At 45.1% G+C, this 19,197-nt stretch overlaps 1 protein-coding gene across 2 annotated transcripts in view; it reads left to right on the top strand.

Moving 5' to 3' along the window:
• The first annotated feature begins 1,787 nt into the window (after positions 1 to 1,787).
• LOC102446010 (aldo-keto reductase family 1 member C3-like) overlaps positions 1,788 to 19,197 on the top strand; it is a 29,363-nt gene continuing 11,953 nt past the window's right edge. For both annotated transcript variants that reach the window (XM_075897153.2, XM_075897159.2), the window contains exons 1-4: positions 1,788 to 1,927; positions 12,649 to 12,797; positions 16,638 to 16,805; positions 17,370 to 17,486. In XM_075897153.2, coding sequence (XP_075753268.1) covers positions 1,846 to 1,927; positions 12,649 to 12,797; positions 16,638 to 16,805; positions 17,370 to 17,486 — 516 coding nt within the window. In that variant the 5' untranslated portion in view covers positions 1,788 to 1,845. The remainder of the gene's footprint in view (positions 1,928 to 12,648; positions 12,798 to 16,637; positions 16,806 to 17,369; positions 17,487 to 19,197) is intronic.

Below are 19,197 nucleotides of genomic sequence, written 5' to 3'. Positions count from 1 at the left end.
GACCTGGGCAGGCTCCTGGGAGCCGCCAGCCTGGTCCCGGGAAGAGGCGGAGGGCTGGGTGGCAGCGGGTGGCTGGTTTGTGCCGTGCCAGGTGCAGGGTCTGCTGGCTGGGTGCTGGCAGGCTTGCACCTGGCACGGGCACCGTAGCCAGACCATGCCCCTTTAAGGGCTCCGGGGCCGGGAGGGGGGCAGACGAGTTTCCCTGGTGGTGCCCAGAGTGGCCACCAGGGAAAGCTGGGGAGGGCTAGCCTCCCACTAGTTCGAATTAAGTGGCTACACAGCCCTTAATTCGAACTACTTAATTCGAACTAGGCGTTAGTCCTCATTGAATGAGGTTTACCTAGTTTGAATTAAGCGCTCCGCTAGTTCGAATTAAGTTCAAACCAGCGGTTTGCCTGTGTAGCGCCTATCAAAGTTAATTCGAACTAACGTCTGTTAGTTCAAATTAACTTTGTAGTGTAGACATTCCCCAAGAGATTTAAGGTTACACTTCAAAGAAATCCAAACATGTGAAGCTATGGAAATGCACAGATAAGGTACCTAGGCAATCTTAACTCCTCCAACCATAACTATGCACGCAATAGCCATATAATTTGGATTAGGGCATTGTTTGTGGTCGCAGACTGGATTGTATTGATTTAAAAAAACACAGTAGATGTTTCCATTTTCTACCTTCATGGTATGAATGTTTGCATTTACACGCTGCTGGGTATGATGATGCAACATTAATTAAATGTCAGACTTTGTATTTAATATGCTATTATTATTTAAATGTAAACAAAACAACGCATAAAGTACTGCATGTATAGTGACATTTCATGCCTCAGATATACTAAAGTTATCTAGGGAGCCAGCCAAATGAACATACGATTCTGATGGCAATTGTTCTCTCTTCAGTCTCTCTTGCTTTGGAGCAAATTAAATCTGCTAAGATGGACCAGTCTGCCCTGAAAATGTCACTGAAAAACCTTCTGTTTATTTGCATTGATCTGTTATCCACACAGCCCTGTCTTTAAAGGTAAACCAGATACAGGGGAATCTTGTCCCCACAGTTCCCGTTTTGCTTTAAGACAGACCATATGTTATTTGCTTCATTCAGAGACATTGTGCAAGGAGATTTACAATACCAAACAATATGTTTTATATTTCTTCTGGATCAGATCTAAAATGGGATTTTTTTATATGAGGGAGGCATCACTGTGTATGCATACAGGTGAGTGCTAACAGGGAGTTTAGAGAGGGAGTTCTCCGGGTAAAGGAGAAGCAGATACAGGACTCTTGAGGGAAGTGTGTGTTATTATTGGGGCTTTCTTACTGTGTGCTGAGCTTGTGTTTGTTGGTGTGTGGGGGGTTTTTTCCTCCTCCCCCCCACCTTTTCTGTTTTTGAGTGCGGCTTTAGAAAGGGAGTTCTCCAGGTAGAGAAGAAGCAGCTAGAGGACTCTTGAGGGAAGTGTGTGCTGTGTTTGGGGCTTTCTTGCTGTGTGCTGAGCTTGTGTTTGTGAGTGAGGGTTGGTGTGTGTTCTTTTTTTGTTTTTGTTTGTTTTTTTCCCCTGTGTTTGTGAGTGAGGCTTCCCCCCCCCCTTTCCCTTTGCCCTTCCCCTCCCCTTGATGTAGTTTGTGCTGTGATTGGCTATGATTGGTAGGTGCTGTGATTGGCTGTGATTGGCAGGTGGAAACTGTTGGCTTCTAATTAAAGTTTGAATTCTAGAAGCCTCTGCTGATTGGCTGAGCCTTGGTAGGGGGAGGGACTTTCAGGCACTCCAGGGCTTTATAAGGCAGTGGGCAGGGGTGGATATACGGCAGGGTGAACGGGGTGGCTGCCCTGGGCTTCAGAAAGCCCCGTGCATGTGCCGTGGCAAGGGGGGGGGCCTGCAAAACCGTCATCTGCCCCTGGCAGTGGGCAAGCGACCAAGGAGCTTGCGAACAGGTGAGTACTAACAGGGAGTTTAGAGAGGGAAGGGCGGGAGGTTCTCTTGCCTTTCTTTTTAAATCCCTTCTCCAGGACAGCAGCGATGGTTGGTGATGGGTCTCCTGCTGTTACCTGCACAGCGTGTGCCGTGTTTGTCTTCCTCCTGGAAGAAAGAACGGATTTCATCTGCACGAAGTGGAAGCTGGTCGACATTTTGGAAGAAAAAATTAGAGTACTGGAGGCCCAAGTGTCGACCCTACGCTCGATTAGAGAGGATGAAGACTTTCTCAATAGAAGGCAGCGTTTAATCCTTCAAGCACAGAAGGCAGAGGAGCCAGAGAGGGCAGTACGTGACCAAGAAGAGAACTGGCAGCATGTAACTTCTAGAAGGGGAAAAAGGCCAGCATGGGAATCCCCCAATGCTATAGAGGTAAGTAATCGCTTTCAAGCTCTCTACAGGCTCTGCAGTGCTGAAAGCTTTGGAAGGGACCTCACAAGGAAGAAACCAGAAGGGAACACCATCTACTGGAAGGCATGGGATGCGTAGTCCTAGGGATGGGGGTTCCACGGCCACCACCCCCAAAAGAAAACGACGGGTGGTTGTGGTCGGGGACTCCCTCCTAAGAGGGACTGTCGGGGACTCCCTCTGCTGTCCGGACCTGGAATCTCGAGAGGTGTGCTGCTTACCGAGAGCTCGCATTCAGGATGTCACTAAGAGGCTTACCAAGCTAATCAAACCTTCAGATCGCTACCCCTTCCTGCTTCTCCACGTAGGAACTAATGATACGGCCAAGAATGACCTTGAGCGTGTTACTGCGGATTATGTAGCGCTGGGAAGAAGGATCCAAGAATTCAGAGCGCAAGTGGTGTTCTCGTCCATCCTCCCTGTTGAAGGGAAAGGACTGGGCAGGGATTGTCGAATTGAGGACGTAAATATGTGGTTGCGCAGATGGTGTTGGAGAGAGGGCTTTGGTTTTTTCGACCATGGGACTCTGTTCCAGGCACAAGGATTGTTAGGAAGAGATGGGATCCACGTAACAAAGAGAGCAAGGAGCATCTTCGCGGGCAGGCTTCCAAACCTAGTGAGGAGGGCTTTAAACTAGGTTTGTCAGGGGACAGTGACCAAAACCCTGAGGGGAAAGGGAAAGTCGGATACCGGGAAGAAATGCAGAGAGGAAGGAGCAAGAAAGGAGGACTCCTGTTTCGAATGGAGAAGATAGGGCAATCAACTGGTTACCTGAAGTGTTTGTACACTAATGCGAGAAGCCTGGGCAACAAACAGGAAGAACTGGAGGCCCTGGCCCAGTCCAAGAAATATGATTTAATTGGGATAACAGACTTGATGGGATGACTCGCATGACTGGAGCGCTGTCATGAAAGGGTATAGACTCTTCAGGAAGAACAGGCAGGGGAGAAAAGGAGGAGGAGTTGCACTATATGTAAGAGAGCACTACGATTGCTCTGAACTCCAGTATAAAGAGGGAGGAAAAACCTGTTGAGAGTCTATGGGTTAAGTTTAAAGGAGCAATCAACAGTAGTGATGTTGTGGTTGGTGTCTGCTTCTGGCCACCGAATCAGGTGGATGAGGTAGATGAGGCTTTCTTTGGACAACTGAGCGAAGCTTCCAGATCGCAGGCCCTGGTTCTCGTGGGGGACTTTAATCACCCTGACATCTGTTGGGAAACCAATACGGCAGTACACAGGCAATCCAGGAGGTTTTTGGAGAATGTTGGGGATAACTTCTTGACACAAGTGCTGAAGGATCCGACCAGGGGCCGTGCGCAGCTTGACCTTCTGCTCACAAACAGGGAGGAACTAATAGGGGAAGTAGAGGTGGGTGACAACCTGGGAAGCAGTGATCATGAGATGGTAGATTTCAGGATCCTGACCAAAGAAAGAAAAGAGAGTAGTAAAATACACACCTTGGACTTCAAAAAAGCAGATTTTGACTCCCTCAGATCTGATGGGCAGAATCCCCTGGAATGCTATCATGAAGCGGATGGAGAGAGGCTGTTCTCAGTAGTGACAGATGGCAGAACAAGGAGCAATGGTCTCAAGTTGTGGTGGGAGAGGTCCAGGTTGGATATTAGGAAAAACTATTTCACTAGCTGAAACAAAATACAGGACTATGTAGCACTTTAAAGACTAACAAGATGGTTTATTAGATGATGAGCTTTCGTGGGCCAGACCCACTTCCTCAGATCAAATAGTGGAAGAAAATAGTCACAACCATATATACCAAAGGATACAATTTAAAAAAATGGACACACATGATTTTAAATTGTATCCTTTGGTATATATGGTTGTGACTATTTTCTTCCACTATTTGATCTGAGGAAGTGGGTCTGGCCCACGAAAGCTCATCATCTAATAAACCATCTTGTTAGTCTTTAAAGTGCTACATAGTCCTGTATTTTGTTTCAGCTACACCAGACTAACACGGCTACATCTCTATCACTATTTCACTAGGAGGGTGGTAAAGCACTGGAATGGGTTACCTAGGGAAGTAGTGGAGTCTCCATCCCTAGAGGTGTTTAAGTCTCAGCTTGACAAAGCCCTGGCTGGGTTGATTTAGATGGGATTGGTCCTGCCTAGAGCAGGGGGCTGGACTTGATGACCTTCTGAGGTCTCTTCCAGTTCTATGATTCTATTAATTAATGAACTATGCATATTTTTAATTTTTTTGCACAGAAAAAAGCTTCTGCTGGATATTACTGCAATTATGCATTTTGCCAACCAGAATTTTAAAATATTGTGTGAAGAATTTTAATTTTTTTGGCACAGAATTCCCCCAGAAACAGAAAATTTACCAGGCCAGGCACAAAACATACTTACTCATGAGGATATGAAAAAACAAAAATGAAATCTAATTTCAGAGCATACGCCAAACTCTAATAGGAGCTTAGGAAGAAACTTTCCCTGGAGGTCAATTACTATCAGTGCTAGGCTAAGGTATTTGTATCAGAAGGGCCCAAACACAGGCTGTCCACCCATACTGTGTCTATCACCAGTTATCAATAAAGTATGAAGGACAGAGCAGGGTGGCTGGTCCAACAAACAGCTTTATTCAACATAATGTCAAACCTAACTAATAGGACACTGTGATGGGATAGGCATACCCACACTGAGAAAGAAGGGGTTAAAAGCCTGTGGGCAGAGGAAGTCCCACCCCTCTACCCAGACTTGGTATGCTCCAAGTGCTAGGGCAGTATAAAAGTGAGCAGCTCAGCTCAGTTTGGGCCTGGATGTTGGAGGGGAAAGACCTGCTGCAGGAGTGTCAGAGGTAGCCCAGCTAGAAACCCTAGAGACTGGATTGAGCCTCCAGAGCTGGTGGAGCCTCAGGGAGAGACTGGTGCTGTGGAGCTAGAGGACCCTGAAACTACATGGATCACCCCAATGACCCAGGAAGGGTGCATGAGTGGTATCTCACACCTGAGTGAACACAGCATGTTGTGGTGGGATTCCCTGCTGAGTGAATGGAAGAGCACTCCCTCCACTGACAGGGCCGTTAGGTCAGGTCCTGGTGGAGTAGAGTGGGCCTGAGCCTCCCTACCAGGACTGCTGCCTCACTCTTGAAACTTTAGCCATTTGGCTGTGCTGTCCTGGGCCCTAGGGCAGCGTCAGTGACTCTAGCCCTCAGGCTATGCTGCCCTGAGCCCTAGGGCTAGGTTACTGACTCTGGCCATTGGACCATACTGCCCTGTAACCAAAGGGCTACGCTACTGACTTGGGCCAATAGGCCTCAATGCCTCAGGGCAATAGACTGACGTAGCTCACCAATGGCCTGACAGCTGAACAGGCAGCATCCACACCCCTATGTATCCACACCCAGGGGATGGGGTGTGCATATGCTATGACAGACATGGTAGACTAGAGAACAAAATACATGCTCTTGTCTCACACACAACCCCCAAAACAGTGGCATGAAGCCAGAACCGAAAACACAAATAACAAAACTGAGCCAATACAAAAAGGAGGGGCTCAGACCATCATACTCTTGATGACCAGAGGCAGGGAAGGAAGATGCCACAGGCACAGGAGTAGAAATGTAGCCGTGTTAGTCTGGTGCAGCTGAAACAAAAAAAACAGGCCTGGGTAGCACTTTAAAGACTAACAAGATGGTTTAATAGGTGATGAGCTTTCATGGGCCAGACCCACTTCCTCAGATCAAATAGTGGAAGAAAATTGTCACAACCATATATACCAAAGGACACAATTAAAAAAAATGAACACATATGAGCTATATATGGTTGTGACAATTTTCTTCCACTATTAGATCTGAGGAAGTGGGTCTGGCCCACGAAAGCTCATCACCTAATAAACCATCTTGTTAGTCTTTAAAGTGCTACACAGTCTTTTTTTTTTTTTTTTACAGGAACAGGAGACGCCATAGGAAGGGAACTCAGGATAGCAGGTCACTGTTGTAGGTGCTCAGGCAGGCAGGAGGTACCTCTCTTCTTTTCTTCAGTTCTTCCCTTCTTGACCCATTGCTGTTGTGGGAGAAAAATAACTCCAATTGTGTCTATGGGGGGACTGTGCAGGAAATCAAAACTCTCTAAAAGAAAACTGCTGTAAGGGTTAAAAGTTTTCCATGTCTCTCTCTTTGTAACAAAGAGAAATCATCTTAACTCTAATCAAGACCCTTACAATGCCTTGATGGAGACCCCAAGTCTGTCATAATTTGTCATGTAAACTCTTATCTTGTCACAATTTGTCTTGTAGACTCCTCACTCAAGTTCTCATGTGCCTTTGTAGTGTAAAATTGACTTCTAGCACACCTGGGCTGTGTCTAGATGGGCAAGTTTTTCCGCAAAATCATCTGCTTTTATGGAAAAACTTGCCAGCTGTCTACACTGGCCGCTTGAATTTCTGGAAAAGCACTGACGATCTCATGTAAGATTGTCAGTGCTTTTCCGGAAATACTATGCTGCTCCCGTTTGGGCAAAAGTCTTTTTCTGAAATACTTTTGCACAAAATGGCCAGTGTAGACAGCACAGTACTGTTTTCCGCAAAAAAGCCCCGATCGTGAAAATGGCGATCAGGGCTTTTTTGCAGAAAACCGCGTCTAGATTGGCCGTGGATGCTTTTCCGCAAAAAGTGCTTTTGCGGAAAAGCATCCTGTCAATCTAGATGTGCTTTTCCGAAAATGCTTTTCATGGAAAACTTTTCTGTGAAAAGCATTTTCTGAAAATCATGCCAGTGTAGACATAGCCCTGGTGTGAACAGAAACAACTCAGAGTACTTCTGCTGAGATTTTGATATGTTAAAGAAAACAATCAACAACTAAACTGTCTGAACATATTGTATAAAGGACCCCTGAAACTGTCTCTCAGGGCTGCTCCACTCTTGTAGCTGTCAGCCTGCCTGCATGCATAATAAAGTTTTCCTTTTAGACCTCTCTCCTGCCTCACTGCTTTGACCTCCAGCCTCGGACCCTTCTGGGGACTCTGTACCCTAGGGGAGCGAGATTTCCCCTACACTGTGTGTGCAGAATGCGAACGAGGAGGCAAGTGACAGTTGTGTGCGTGTGAGTGTCCTTGAGGAGTCCAACTGCCTTAACCCTATTGCTGTTATCTTGACCGAAATCAAATATGCTCTGTGCCAGCAACCGCTGCTGGGTGTGAGGAAACAGGGTTGCTCCACCATTGAGGAGTGTACCAGACTCTCTCTGGCTTCAGATCCTCAGTGGTAGGCAAGCAACCAGGCTCCTGTCTCTGGCAGCCTATCGAGCCAACTGCCTGCCCCAGCTACCTGAAGGGGGTTACATACGAGCTATCGCTCTGGTGTCGCAGAAAGCACACAGAGAGCTCTGAGGAGTGGGTGAACGCCCCTTATAAACCCTCCTGTTGTTGGGCAGATTAGGGTCAGGTGACTGTTAGAAAAAACCCTGCAAACCCCCCCCCCTCCCCCCCCCAGTAAAAAGTTTGGCCAGGCCGCTCTTGCTATAGTGGGCTGCAGTACTCCTCAGGAGAAACCGGCTGCACCCTTTCTGCATACCATTGCCTTTAAAAAAAGGGAAGGTGTGAAAAGGGGAAAATAGCCTCAGACTCTCCCACCCATCACCTTGGCTTGAGAACTGCAGGGCTTACCTGGTCGCAAGAAACCTGCACAGTTTCGGCCCAACCCCTGGGACACAGACCCCCCCCCCACTTGGTGACCATTGGGCCATATATGGCAATATGCAAGCGCGGGAAAGCGATGTGCAGATTTGGGGATAAATACCTATGGCACAGTTCGCTCGAGGAGGTCTTCGCAACACACGTACCACAGTGCATGTGCCTTCCCGTATTCTTCAAAACGCTGCAGGCCTGATCAACCGACCAGCCACCTCCCCCGACTCTCGGGCGTAACCAAGGTCTTCGTAACCGAACCGATATCTTTGAAATGTTCCGTGTGCTGTGTAAGTTGGTATGTACGATTTGATTTTTCTTGTTGTATAAGCTTAGTGTTGTAGTTGTTTTGGATAACTACAAACTCTATGTACTATCACTGTTATTTAATTAGTGTAGCTTGGATATTTTTAGAATAGAGACTATTCCCCTCGCCATTCCCATCCTTATATCTCTGACACGTTTAACTAGAAATCATAGAATAAATATAATAAATACTGTAAATTCATTATTAACATGGTCTATTAAAATCTCAGAATAAATACTATAAATTCATCACTGTTATAAATAAATATTTTTTATTTGAAAAAACGTCCACCTGGTTCTGTCCTTCCCCCCCTTGGGTATGCATCATCGGACCTGTGATTCTCGCGACAGTGACCTCACTTATCCCACCTTTCCTTTTCCCACTTTTTTGGAGCATAGGATGGTGATGGAAGCTGACAGCAGCCTCAAAAGCAAAACAGGTCCCTCCCCCAACCTGGAGGTTTCCTGTATCTTGCTCTGAAGCAGCTGCTAGAGGCTGCTTCAGGAAGCATAACTACATGGCCCGCTGGTTTCATTCAGTATGACTGTTTCTAAGAGCCCATTCACCCACAGAAAAATGTAACTATCCTGGAAGAACAGGAGCATGGGAGTGGGACAGGACTGGGGCGGGAGAGCCACACACTGGGGATGGGGAGGGGTGACTAGAACATGGTGGGGGAGACAGAGCTGTGCTCAGGGCAGGACAAGGGAGCTGCCAGTACCTCTCTTCCCCAGAGTGTTCCACTGTCCCTCCAGGTTCCAGCAGCAGCTGCTGCTCTTCCCACCCCACCAGTGGCACTGGCTCATTACTGTGGGTATCTGGACATCTGGGGTATGTCTGCCCAGCAGTGTTATTTCGGAATAATGTCAAACCATTATTTCAAAATAACGCCAAACTGGAGGACTTCTTACTCTGACTCCCATCACTCTCATTTCACTAGGAGTAAGGGCAGTCGAAGGAAGAGTGTTCTTCCTTCAACTTCCTGCTGTGTAGACAGCGCCAAAAGCCGAATTAAGTTATTTCGATTTATACTACACAATTGACATAACTCAATTTGCGTAACTTATTTCAAGTTTAGCCCTGTTGTCTAGACACAGCCAAACTGTGCTGGGAGGAATAAGGAACTAAGTTTGCAGGAAGTGGCAGAAACCAAGAAACATTGCTACCAAGGCTGTAAATTGCAGCTGAGTCACATCTCATATCATGCTCAGAGTGTAAGTAAATGTTTGCTATTCTGATATTCAGTATTGTCCACATTGATAACTCTCATGCAGGACTGATGTCCCTTCAGCCTAGTATCAGCATTATTTGAATTCAAACCCCTCTCTTACAGCTCCTTCCTTGGGCACAAAATGTTTGATAATCACTTGTGTAAAATAGCAGGACTGAAGGGAATTTTCCTTTTATCACAGAGCAGATTTATTACCAATGGATGAATACATATAGCTTGTTTTTGATGTTATAGACATGTGTCCTGATTAGGTAAGTAATATAAAGAACACAGTATTACTATTACTGTAATTTGTCTGCCAAGTTGCTATCACAGAGGAAATGCTCAGAGTGCCAATGTTTCAGTCACGTGGTAGTTCTAGGGAGATTTTAATTGTTAAATATTTAGAATGGGATAGAATTCTTGCAAAACACACGGGTAATCGGGCTATTGTAGAAGTATCAATTTACAGTTGATATGTGACTGTGTCCATATGGCATCTTCACCCATAACAGATCTGCCTCTGAACCCTGCTAATTTCATGATGTGAAGCCAGCACAGCTGTGTCAGTGAAAGTTCAACAGGTTTTTTTTTAATGAGTTCCTGTCAGCTACACCCTTGCTATTCCATTGATAGCAATGAGGTAGCTCATGTTTCAGTGACAACATAATTTCCAGACAATGGGACAGCTGAGATTTAAGTAAAAGCAATACTATATAACTTTTCATATATTATTGTTGATGAATGTATGAGTTGAGAAAAATCCACTTTGACTCTGAGTCCTGATAGAGTTTGCAGGGAGGGTGATTAGAAAATATATTTGAAGGATGGTCAGTGGACATACTAAAAGTCTCTTTGGAAAATGGGAGGTAGGTATCTAGGAACCTATGTGAACTGTTACATTCACTGTAAATGTAAAAATACCTTTGACTGAGGCTCCGGGATGGAGTGTGCATACCCTGCACTAGGCGGAAGGGTTAATCCTGCTCCTCAGACAATGCTGGGCATGCTCTAAATGCTACGCTAGTACAAGAGAGAACAGCCCTGCTTAGTCTCAGCTGACTACCAAGGAGGAAGGACACTTAACAGCTCCTGAACTGGAGCCTCCATTATGGCCCTTGCCTGTGAGAGCTGGAGGTGCCAAGACCAGTTGCCATTGGAGACCCAGAGTGTTACCTCTACCAAAGAGCCCAGAAACCCTAATGCCCTGTGGACTGCAGCTTTAGCAAACCCCTTAGGAAGTGACCCAGGGATGGTGTGTGAGTGGTATCTCCCACCTGTGTAAGGTCAGCATGTTGCAGTTGGATTCCAGTGGCAGACCACTATGCTACTGTTAGGTCCCTGTGAAGGAACCAGGGCCAGCTCGAGCCATTCCTGCGCCCCGGGTAGCAGGTGCGCAACGCATGCACGGCTCTGCCCTCGGGCGCACGGCGCATGCGCAGCCCTGCCTCCGGCACACTGCGCACCTTACAGCTGCAATCACGCATGTGGTGCCGGATTGCAGCTCTAAGGGGTGCCGCATAACCCCTGGCCCTGGATGCGTGGCGCCTGATTGCAGCTCTAAGGGGCGTCATGTGGCTGAGTGCATGGAGCCCCTTACAGCTGCCATCAGGCACCCCCCATAGGTTGGCACCCTGGGCATCTGCCTGGCTCGCCCCCCCCCCCCTCACTTAATCTGGCCCTCGCTGGAACCAATGTTCCTGCTAATTTTTTCCATCCATGTGCAGATTTTTCCACCCAGGTGCAGAATACATTTTTATGTGTGCCGGGGCATGTTCAAATGCACACCAACAGGAGCAACAAAAAACATATCTGTGGGCACTGTGCTAATCAAGTGGGCAGCATTTAAATCCTTCCTGAGTGGCTGCACAAGCTCCCAGCTTACAGGGAACACTGGTCGGAATCCAGTGGAGCTGGGTGAGCCTGGGTCCCTTTATTCCAACCACCAACACACCCAGTGGCAGATCCCATGTCTGCCTACTAGGCCATAGTGCCTTGTACACGAGGGCAACTATATTGACTCTGGCCACTGAAGCACGCTACCCTGCAGTCAAGGGGTGCTGTTTTGACTCTGACCCTTGAATCTCATCATGGTGAGGCCCAAGGAAGTCTGGTAGACTGTAACAGTGGTATACCACACACTCCTCATCCCCAGCCCCACCACAGAGCCCACACCCTCAGCCGGAGCCCTCACACTCCACATATCACAACTCCCTGCCCTGCCTTCATCCCCATCCCACCCTCTGAATGTCTTGGTCCCAGCCTGGCACACCATCCTGCACCCCTAACTCCTCATCTCTAGCCCCGCCCTAGAGCCCACATCTGTAGCTGGAGCCCTTGCCTCCTTCCACATCCCAACCTCCTGCCCCAGCCTGGTGCCCCCTCCCACACCCTGAACTCCTTATTTTTGGCCCCATACAAGAATCTGTGCCCACAGCCAAAGTCCTCACCCCGCTCCCAAGCTCATGAGCATGCATGGCCTGCCCTATAATTTCCATACAGAGATGTGGCCCTCAGGCCAAAAAGTTTGCCCGTTCCTGTTCTAAATTCTTTCAGGGGGAAAGCAAAGGTCTCTGTAATGCAGCTGTTTTTTTTTCTGATTTTGACACCAAAGTTTCTTATCACTAGTCTTAGAGCAAGTAGATCAGATCAGGGTTTCTCAAATTTATAATTCATAGAAACAAATAAACAGTAGGCAATTCTCTTGTACTATTTTTACATGGAATATTTTTTATTTTCTTCTGATGAGTTGGAAAATTTAGTCACGTGTGATAAGCATTAGTTCTAAAATATTTTGTTAATGGTTATAATAGTTGCATTAGTTATATTTTGCTGGAAATGCTTAGCTCTTAATTATAGAGTCACTGTGAATTTCAAAGGAGAGCGTTACATGCTGTGTCACATGGAAGATATATTAAGTCAATAAAGTCTGAGTAGCAAGAATGACCTATGAACTATTTTATTTTGCGTTGTCATGCTGAATTTGCATTCTTTTCCCCTCCCTCCGTTATGCCTGCTGCCTCTAACTTGGCTGCTATTCCTTGTATACACCCTTGAATAAGCATATAAATTGAAACTTCATGCCGCTGTTTTCTTTCTGATTGTCTCACAGGCTCATACAGCAGTGCTGCAAAGTTTCAGCCTTCAGCAAAGACTCAAGGAAACCTGCAAGAGATGGAACTTGACAAAGACCTTTGTATTAAGATGAACGATGGGAATAAAATTCCTGCAGTGGGATTTGGAACCTATTCCCCTGATGAAGTAAGTAAAGTTTTCTTAGATTTCTTTGTCCTTAACCTGTTTAACGCTGCTGGGCACCGGTATAACCATAGGCTCTATCACTCCCAAAAGGGCTGCAAAATGAGATCCTGGCATATCTAATTTATAAAATTGACAACAGTGCTTTGGGGTCTAGAATGAAGTTGACATTAGTATAAAAACATAAGATGAGCATCATTCTATATGAAAATGTAGGAATATCATCATTTCTTATTATTTAAAAGTGAATATGGTATTGATGCATGATTCTGTGACCCAGAGCTGCCAAAATGCCTCATCTACAACACACCCAGCCACCTTGAACCCCCACTAGCTTCTGTCAATTCACCTCTATGCTGACCTCCAAAACCCAGTTCTTCTTGTTCAGAGTCATCATGTAACTGCCTGTGCACCTTAGACCTGACCCACAGGACTCCTGTTATCAGTTTTCCACCCATGTGCCTCTGCCAATTCATTTTGGTCTCCACCTGAGCTAAATGAAAACCAATTTCCTTTAAAGAGAAGTTACTGTTAGCCCTTGTAGTGCTTCTCATTGAATTACACTAAGGAAAGGGAAATCTGTGATCTCCCATTTCAGCAGTCCTGCTACCTGCTGACCCCATTGTGGAAGATACTAGTCTAGTGGTCGTAGCAGGGGACCTGGAGTCAGAAAATTTGGTTCTGTTCCTGAGTCACTGCGCTGTTGAACATCTTCCCTGACTCTTTGTGGTTTAGTTTCTCCAGTTTTATAAAATGATAATCCCTGAACTACTTTGCTGTGTCAGTTCATAAGGGTAAAATTTTCAAAAGCACCCAAGGGACTTAAAAGCCTGCATCTTGTTGAAAGTCTTTTGAAAATGGAGCTGCTTTGGAAAAATTTACTCAAAGAGTTTATATATTCATAGTGGGGTTCTCACATGAAATGTGCTAAAAAGGGCAAGTGATTAAATTCTAAAGTCCTTGCTAAGTTTTCACTCCTTATTCCTGTCCAAGACTCAGGGGCTATGTCTACATTGGCAAGATTTTGCGCAAAAGCGGCTGCTTTTGTGCAAAAATTTGCTACCTGTCTATACTAGCTGCGAGTTCTTTCTCAAGAACACTGACATTCTAATGTAAGAAATTAGTGCTTCTTGCATAAGAACTCTGATGTCCCCGCTCAGGAATAAGCCCTCTTGTGCAAGTGTTCTTGCGCAAGAGGCCAGTGTAGACAGGCAACATGAATTTCTTGCGCAAGAAAGCCCGTTGGTTAAAATGGCTATCGGAGCTTTCTTGCGCAAGAAAGTGTCTACACTGGCACGGATGCTTTTGCACAAAAGCACATCTCTGGCGCAAAAGCACATTCCAGTGTAGACGCCCTCTTGAGCAAATACTCTAACGCAAAAACTCTTGCGTTAAAGAGTATTTGCGCAAAATCTTGCCAATGTATATGTAGCCAGGGAGAATTTAGACTGACTAAATTCTGTTGTCAAAGGTCTCCAAGGGAAAGCTCTTTGTGTCTGTAACTTTAAAAACCATGAGTAGTCCTGTGGCACATTAGAGACTAACACTTCTTCAAGTGAGCTTGGGTGACACCTGTGTGTGGATCTTTTCCCTCACACTTGATAGATATAAGACTTGTTTTAGGGCATGCCCTGTTCCTGGAACCCTTACCGAGTCTGGATCAGCACACAAGTGATTGAGCAGGATGTGATCAGGACTGGGGATGTACTCCAGTGGGACCCAGAACTCTTCTTTCAGCAGTGTTTTTGTTTGGAATATGAAGCATGCCAGAATCTGGTTATTATACTTTAACTCTCTGTTATTCACCAAAATTAAGCATATATATGCAAGTGAGTTTGACTCTGTCTTGTCTGTAACTAGAATAGGTAGAGAGGGACACATTCAGACCTGCTATAAATTAGTGTAACTATGCATGCAACTGCACCAGTAAATTTGAAGTGGGCAAGTTAGAAGCTTTGGAGTTTTATTTGATGTATTTTGTTTTGTATGACCTCATTAGTTGGGCTTAGTCTTGTCAGCAGTCGTTCAGCTCCACTTCCTCTTTAAAATTCAAAGATATAGGGAGGGGAGAAAAGGCCAACGTTTTTGACAATTTCTACAGCAAGTAACAGTTTGCACAAGAGCCAAGGCTTGAGAACTATGCAGCTGAAAGAATGTAGGGAAGTTCAGAAATGCCTTTCCAGTGGGAACTATTTTAGAAATTAACACCAAGTACAGACATTTCATGGAAAACTCAGCAATTCAGCTCTTTAGGGTTTGCCAGGTGTCCAGTATTGGCCCTCACAGTCTGGTATTTGCAGCTCCTGTCTGGGGGAAAAAAACCCAGAAAATACCAGACATGTAAAATGTCCATTATTTTTCTTGGACGGAAGGTCGCTTGGGACATTCTTCCACTGCCGCATCTGGTGTGGGAGGAGGAGGGTGGGAATTTAAAGGTGCTGTGACTCTATTTTTGTGTGGGTTTTTTTTCCCTCTATCAATTTTTTCCCTGCCATGTTTGGTATATTTTGTGCAACTATCTGGTAACCCTAGCTCTCTTTAGTGAGTGCTTCTATTCTTTGCACGGTATGAGCTGAACTAATATTATCTTGCCTCCTCCTTCCTGAAAAAAAAACACCTCCTAAAATACAACTTTCCATCACACTGCAATCTGTGTCTACTGCATCCATTTGCTAAGGTCTGTTTCTGAGTTACACTAAGGCTCCTTAGCACGACCCCTATACAGTAGGTGCAATTTAAAGTCATTGCAGAGTAGTGTGATGAGAAACAGGCTCACTTGTATTTAAAGGGACTGATTCTCCTGTTATCCTTGGTTTTGCACAATGGTAACTTCTTTGAATTGAATGAGAGCAGATATAGGCTCACAGGCTAGATTCTCTTTCAAAAAATGTTCTCACAGTATCACAAATTACTAGCTGAAGTGAGGAATTTTTTTTAAAGGGGCAAATAGAAAATCACATCCTTTCTAACTCTACTGATTAAAGCACTGGCTCTCTTAGCCCTTCTCTGATGCTTTCCAACAAGTTCCAATGCCTCTCCCTTAAGTCTTCCTTATCATAATTTTTTAATCACACTTTCCCAAAACATTTTCCTTTAGGAGCATGGCCATTTTCAGCTGTTGTTCAATCATTAATCTTCAAAGAGGCAATAAGTAACTATCTGGAAGAAAGCTAAGTTGTTATCAATACTCAACAGGGGGTTCGTCAAATCACAGTTCTCACCAAAATGTTCTAATAGCTACCTTTGTTACAACTACTGATGAAAGGGATGTAATCCTGCCAAACCCAAGCATTCGAAGTCCCAGTTTAGTTTTGACAAAATCCTGAGTGTGGCTTACATCTCAACAACTAGATGGGAGCTGGTAATTCATAATGTATGTTGATCTCTGGTTCTTACAAAAAAAAAACCTTTAAACATCGAACAGTCCTGCAGAACCTTAGAAACTAACAAAACCATGAATTTTTTTGGTCTTTGAATTGATTGTCCTTTGAATCTCATAAAAAGAAAGCTGAAACAATGGGTTTGCTTCTCTGTTGCCTGCAGTTTAAGGAGGTAGTTACTTCTGTGCACAGTGGGAGCAAAATAACCCTGCTATATTTGAACAGTAGTTTTTATGCTCATGTTCTGTTTACTTTGCTGTGGTGTCAATGATGACCAAGATGCTGAGCAACAGAGGATCAGGCCCAGAATCCTTGAATTTCCTTTAAGGTAAAGTCTAAGATTATAAATGTGAAGATATCTAAAAACTCCATTTTTGGAGTCTTGTTCATGGACAACAAAGCTCTAGCCGACTCTCATAAAATATCCCTAACCCACTTGACACTACATCTTCTTAACTGATAGGTTCAAAAAAGTAAATGTAAGGAGGCAACAAAAGTGGCTATAGAAGTTGGCTTCCGCCACATTGATGGAGCTTTTATCTACGGGGTTGAGGAAGAGGTTGGGCAAGCCATTCGCGAAAAGATTGCTGATGGAACAGTCAAAAGAGAGGACATCTTTTACACAGGAAAGGTAAGAGGGGTTTCTTAACATTTTTTTTTTATCGTATTGCTTCCTGAGCTAATTGTCTGTGAAGAATGTTGTGACCTACTTGAGATCAATATTAAAAAATACCTTTAAAGAAGTAGTATTCACAGACTTGGGAAATTGTGTTCTATAAATTACAGGTTTGAGCACAAGGCTCATGCTTACATGTGTAAAAGCAAAGCTAAAACCACTCTTCAGTCTACGCTAGCTCCTAGAAAAGTCACATAAACACAGTGACTCTTAATAACAACTGTAACCAGAAAGATATTCACCCTAAGAGAAGCCTCCTGTAGGATTCCTGTACAGACAAAGTGCTTTTGACATCTTAGCTACATTTCCACCCTTATCCTACTTCAGGAAATGTTCACTTCTCACTCTGATGGGCATCCTTGCACATAACCATCTTATAGCACGACCCTTTTGTGAAAAAGGCAAAGCCAGTGGTATGCCATGACTAAGCTATTCAGTATTAGAAAAGTGGCTTTTACAGAAAACAGAGAAAGAGAGAGAACTTCTATAGAAAGAACAGTTGTTTTTTAATCATTACAGCTTTGGAGTACCTTTCACCGGCCTGAACTAGTCCGAAGCTGCCTGGAACAATCACTGAAGAAACTTCAGTTTGAATACGTTGATCTTTTCATTATCCACAACCCCATGTCTCTCAAGGTAAATATTTCTTTAACAAAGATATAGAGGAAAATGTTTTTGGTAGTAGGTCCACAGCCCATAATAAAATACAGGACTATGCAGCATTGTAAAGACTAACAAGATGGTTTATTAGGTGATGAGCTTTCGTGGGCCAGACCCACTTCCTCAGATCAAATTGTGGAAGAAAATTGGCATGATCATATATATATGGTCATGCCAATTTTCTTCCATAATTTGATCTCAGGAAGTTGGTCTGGCCCACGAAAGCTCATCACCTAATAAACCATCTTGTTAGTCTTTGAAGTGCTGAATCGTCCTTCCTTTTGTTTCAGCAAGCCCAGCCTAACACAGCTACATCTCTATTACTATTCCACAGCCCATAGTACAGCTGTTCTGTAAAAGATCAGCATTCCATTTAGTTCAGGTGTGAACAAAAACTGGCCCACAAGCTGGATCCAGCCCACCAGGGTTAGTCCCAGTCAGACTCCCAGCACTATATTTACCTGCACAGCCACAGATACAGTTGATCACATCCCCCGTTGGCTGTGGATCACTGTTCTCAGCCAATGGGAGCTGTGGGAAGTACCATCTTTTAGCATATATAACCTGCGGGTTATGCAAGGTTTTACAATCCCTCCCCCCCCCCCCAGCAGGCTATACTCATCCACATGTTATACACGGTTTTTTTACTGAAATTATGGGAAGACAGGACAGGGGTCCCTCGCTGTGAGACCGGGAGCCGACTCCTTCCATCCATAGCCATGTAAGGAAATGAGCCTGAAAATCCAGTGGGGCCGCTTCTGGCTGGGGGGGTTGTGTACCAGCCTAGCCGGGGTGAGCAGGAGCTGGGTGCATGGTCACAGTGGGGTGTTCCCAGCCCATTAAGAGCCCAGCGCATCTGTTGCCCCACTCCAGTTCCCCGTGGCAACCACGGCCTGGAGCTCCCTGCCCTCCAGCTGGCTCTGACACAGCCTTGTGCCATTTCTCCTCACAGCCCCTGGTGGCCAGGGCTCTTACCCCCATCATACAGCTGGGCACATACACAGCAGGTTCACGGCAGAGCAGGACTTGAACCCCCGGCCAGCCTGACTCCTGACTCATTCATTACAGATGCTATTCATTAACAGTATCCGCAGTTCATCTCCCGTGGGTATACACGTGCACGAGTTAGCTAAGACTTTTTTCACGCAATCAAGAAAAACCGCGGGTTATGCATGGGTGTGGATAATACACGTGCATGGGTTATATATGCTAATTTACAGTAGTGTCCTAGTCCACACTGCTTCCCAATGTTCCCATTGTTTGGGAACAGCAATCCACAGCCAACTGGAGTTGAGATCACCAGTACCTGTGGCTGTGCAGGTAAATATATTGGTAACGGACCACCAGGGGCTAACGCTGAAAAACTGCCACCCTGTTATTGCCCACCCCAATCTAGTTGCATAACTAACCTACAGAAACAGCCTATGATGGGTGTTTAAGTGGAAGGCAGTAGACAAAAAAGAAATTAGTGCATGAGGCACACTTTTTCATTCAAAATGTCTTTGGAAAAACCCACGTTATATCTCATTGATAATCAAAATATACTAAATATGTAGTTTCTACTTTTATTCCTTGGTATTAAAATATCAAATGCTACCTGGGTCCACAATATGCTACAGAGATAGAGCGTGTCTGTGTGTACTGGCAAATTTACAAAGTATCTCAAACTCTCTAAATTCAAGTATAC

This window comes from Pelodiscus sinensis, chromosome 1 (assembly GCF_052426305.1).
Source record: "Pelodiscus sinensis isolate ZL-2025 chromosome 1, ASM5242630v1, whole genome shotgun sequence".
Taxonomy (NCBI): Eukaryota; Metazoa; Chordata; order Testudines; family Trionychidae; genus Pelodiscus; species Pelodiscus sinensis.
The sequence above is the reverse complement of the archived record's forward strand: the minus strand, read 5'-3'. Positions and strand labels throughout refer to the sequence as shown.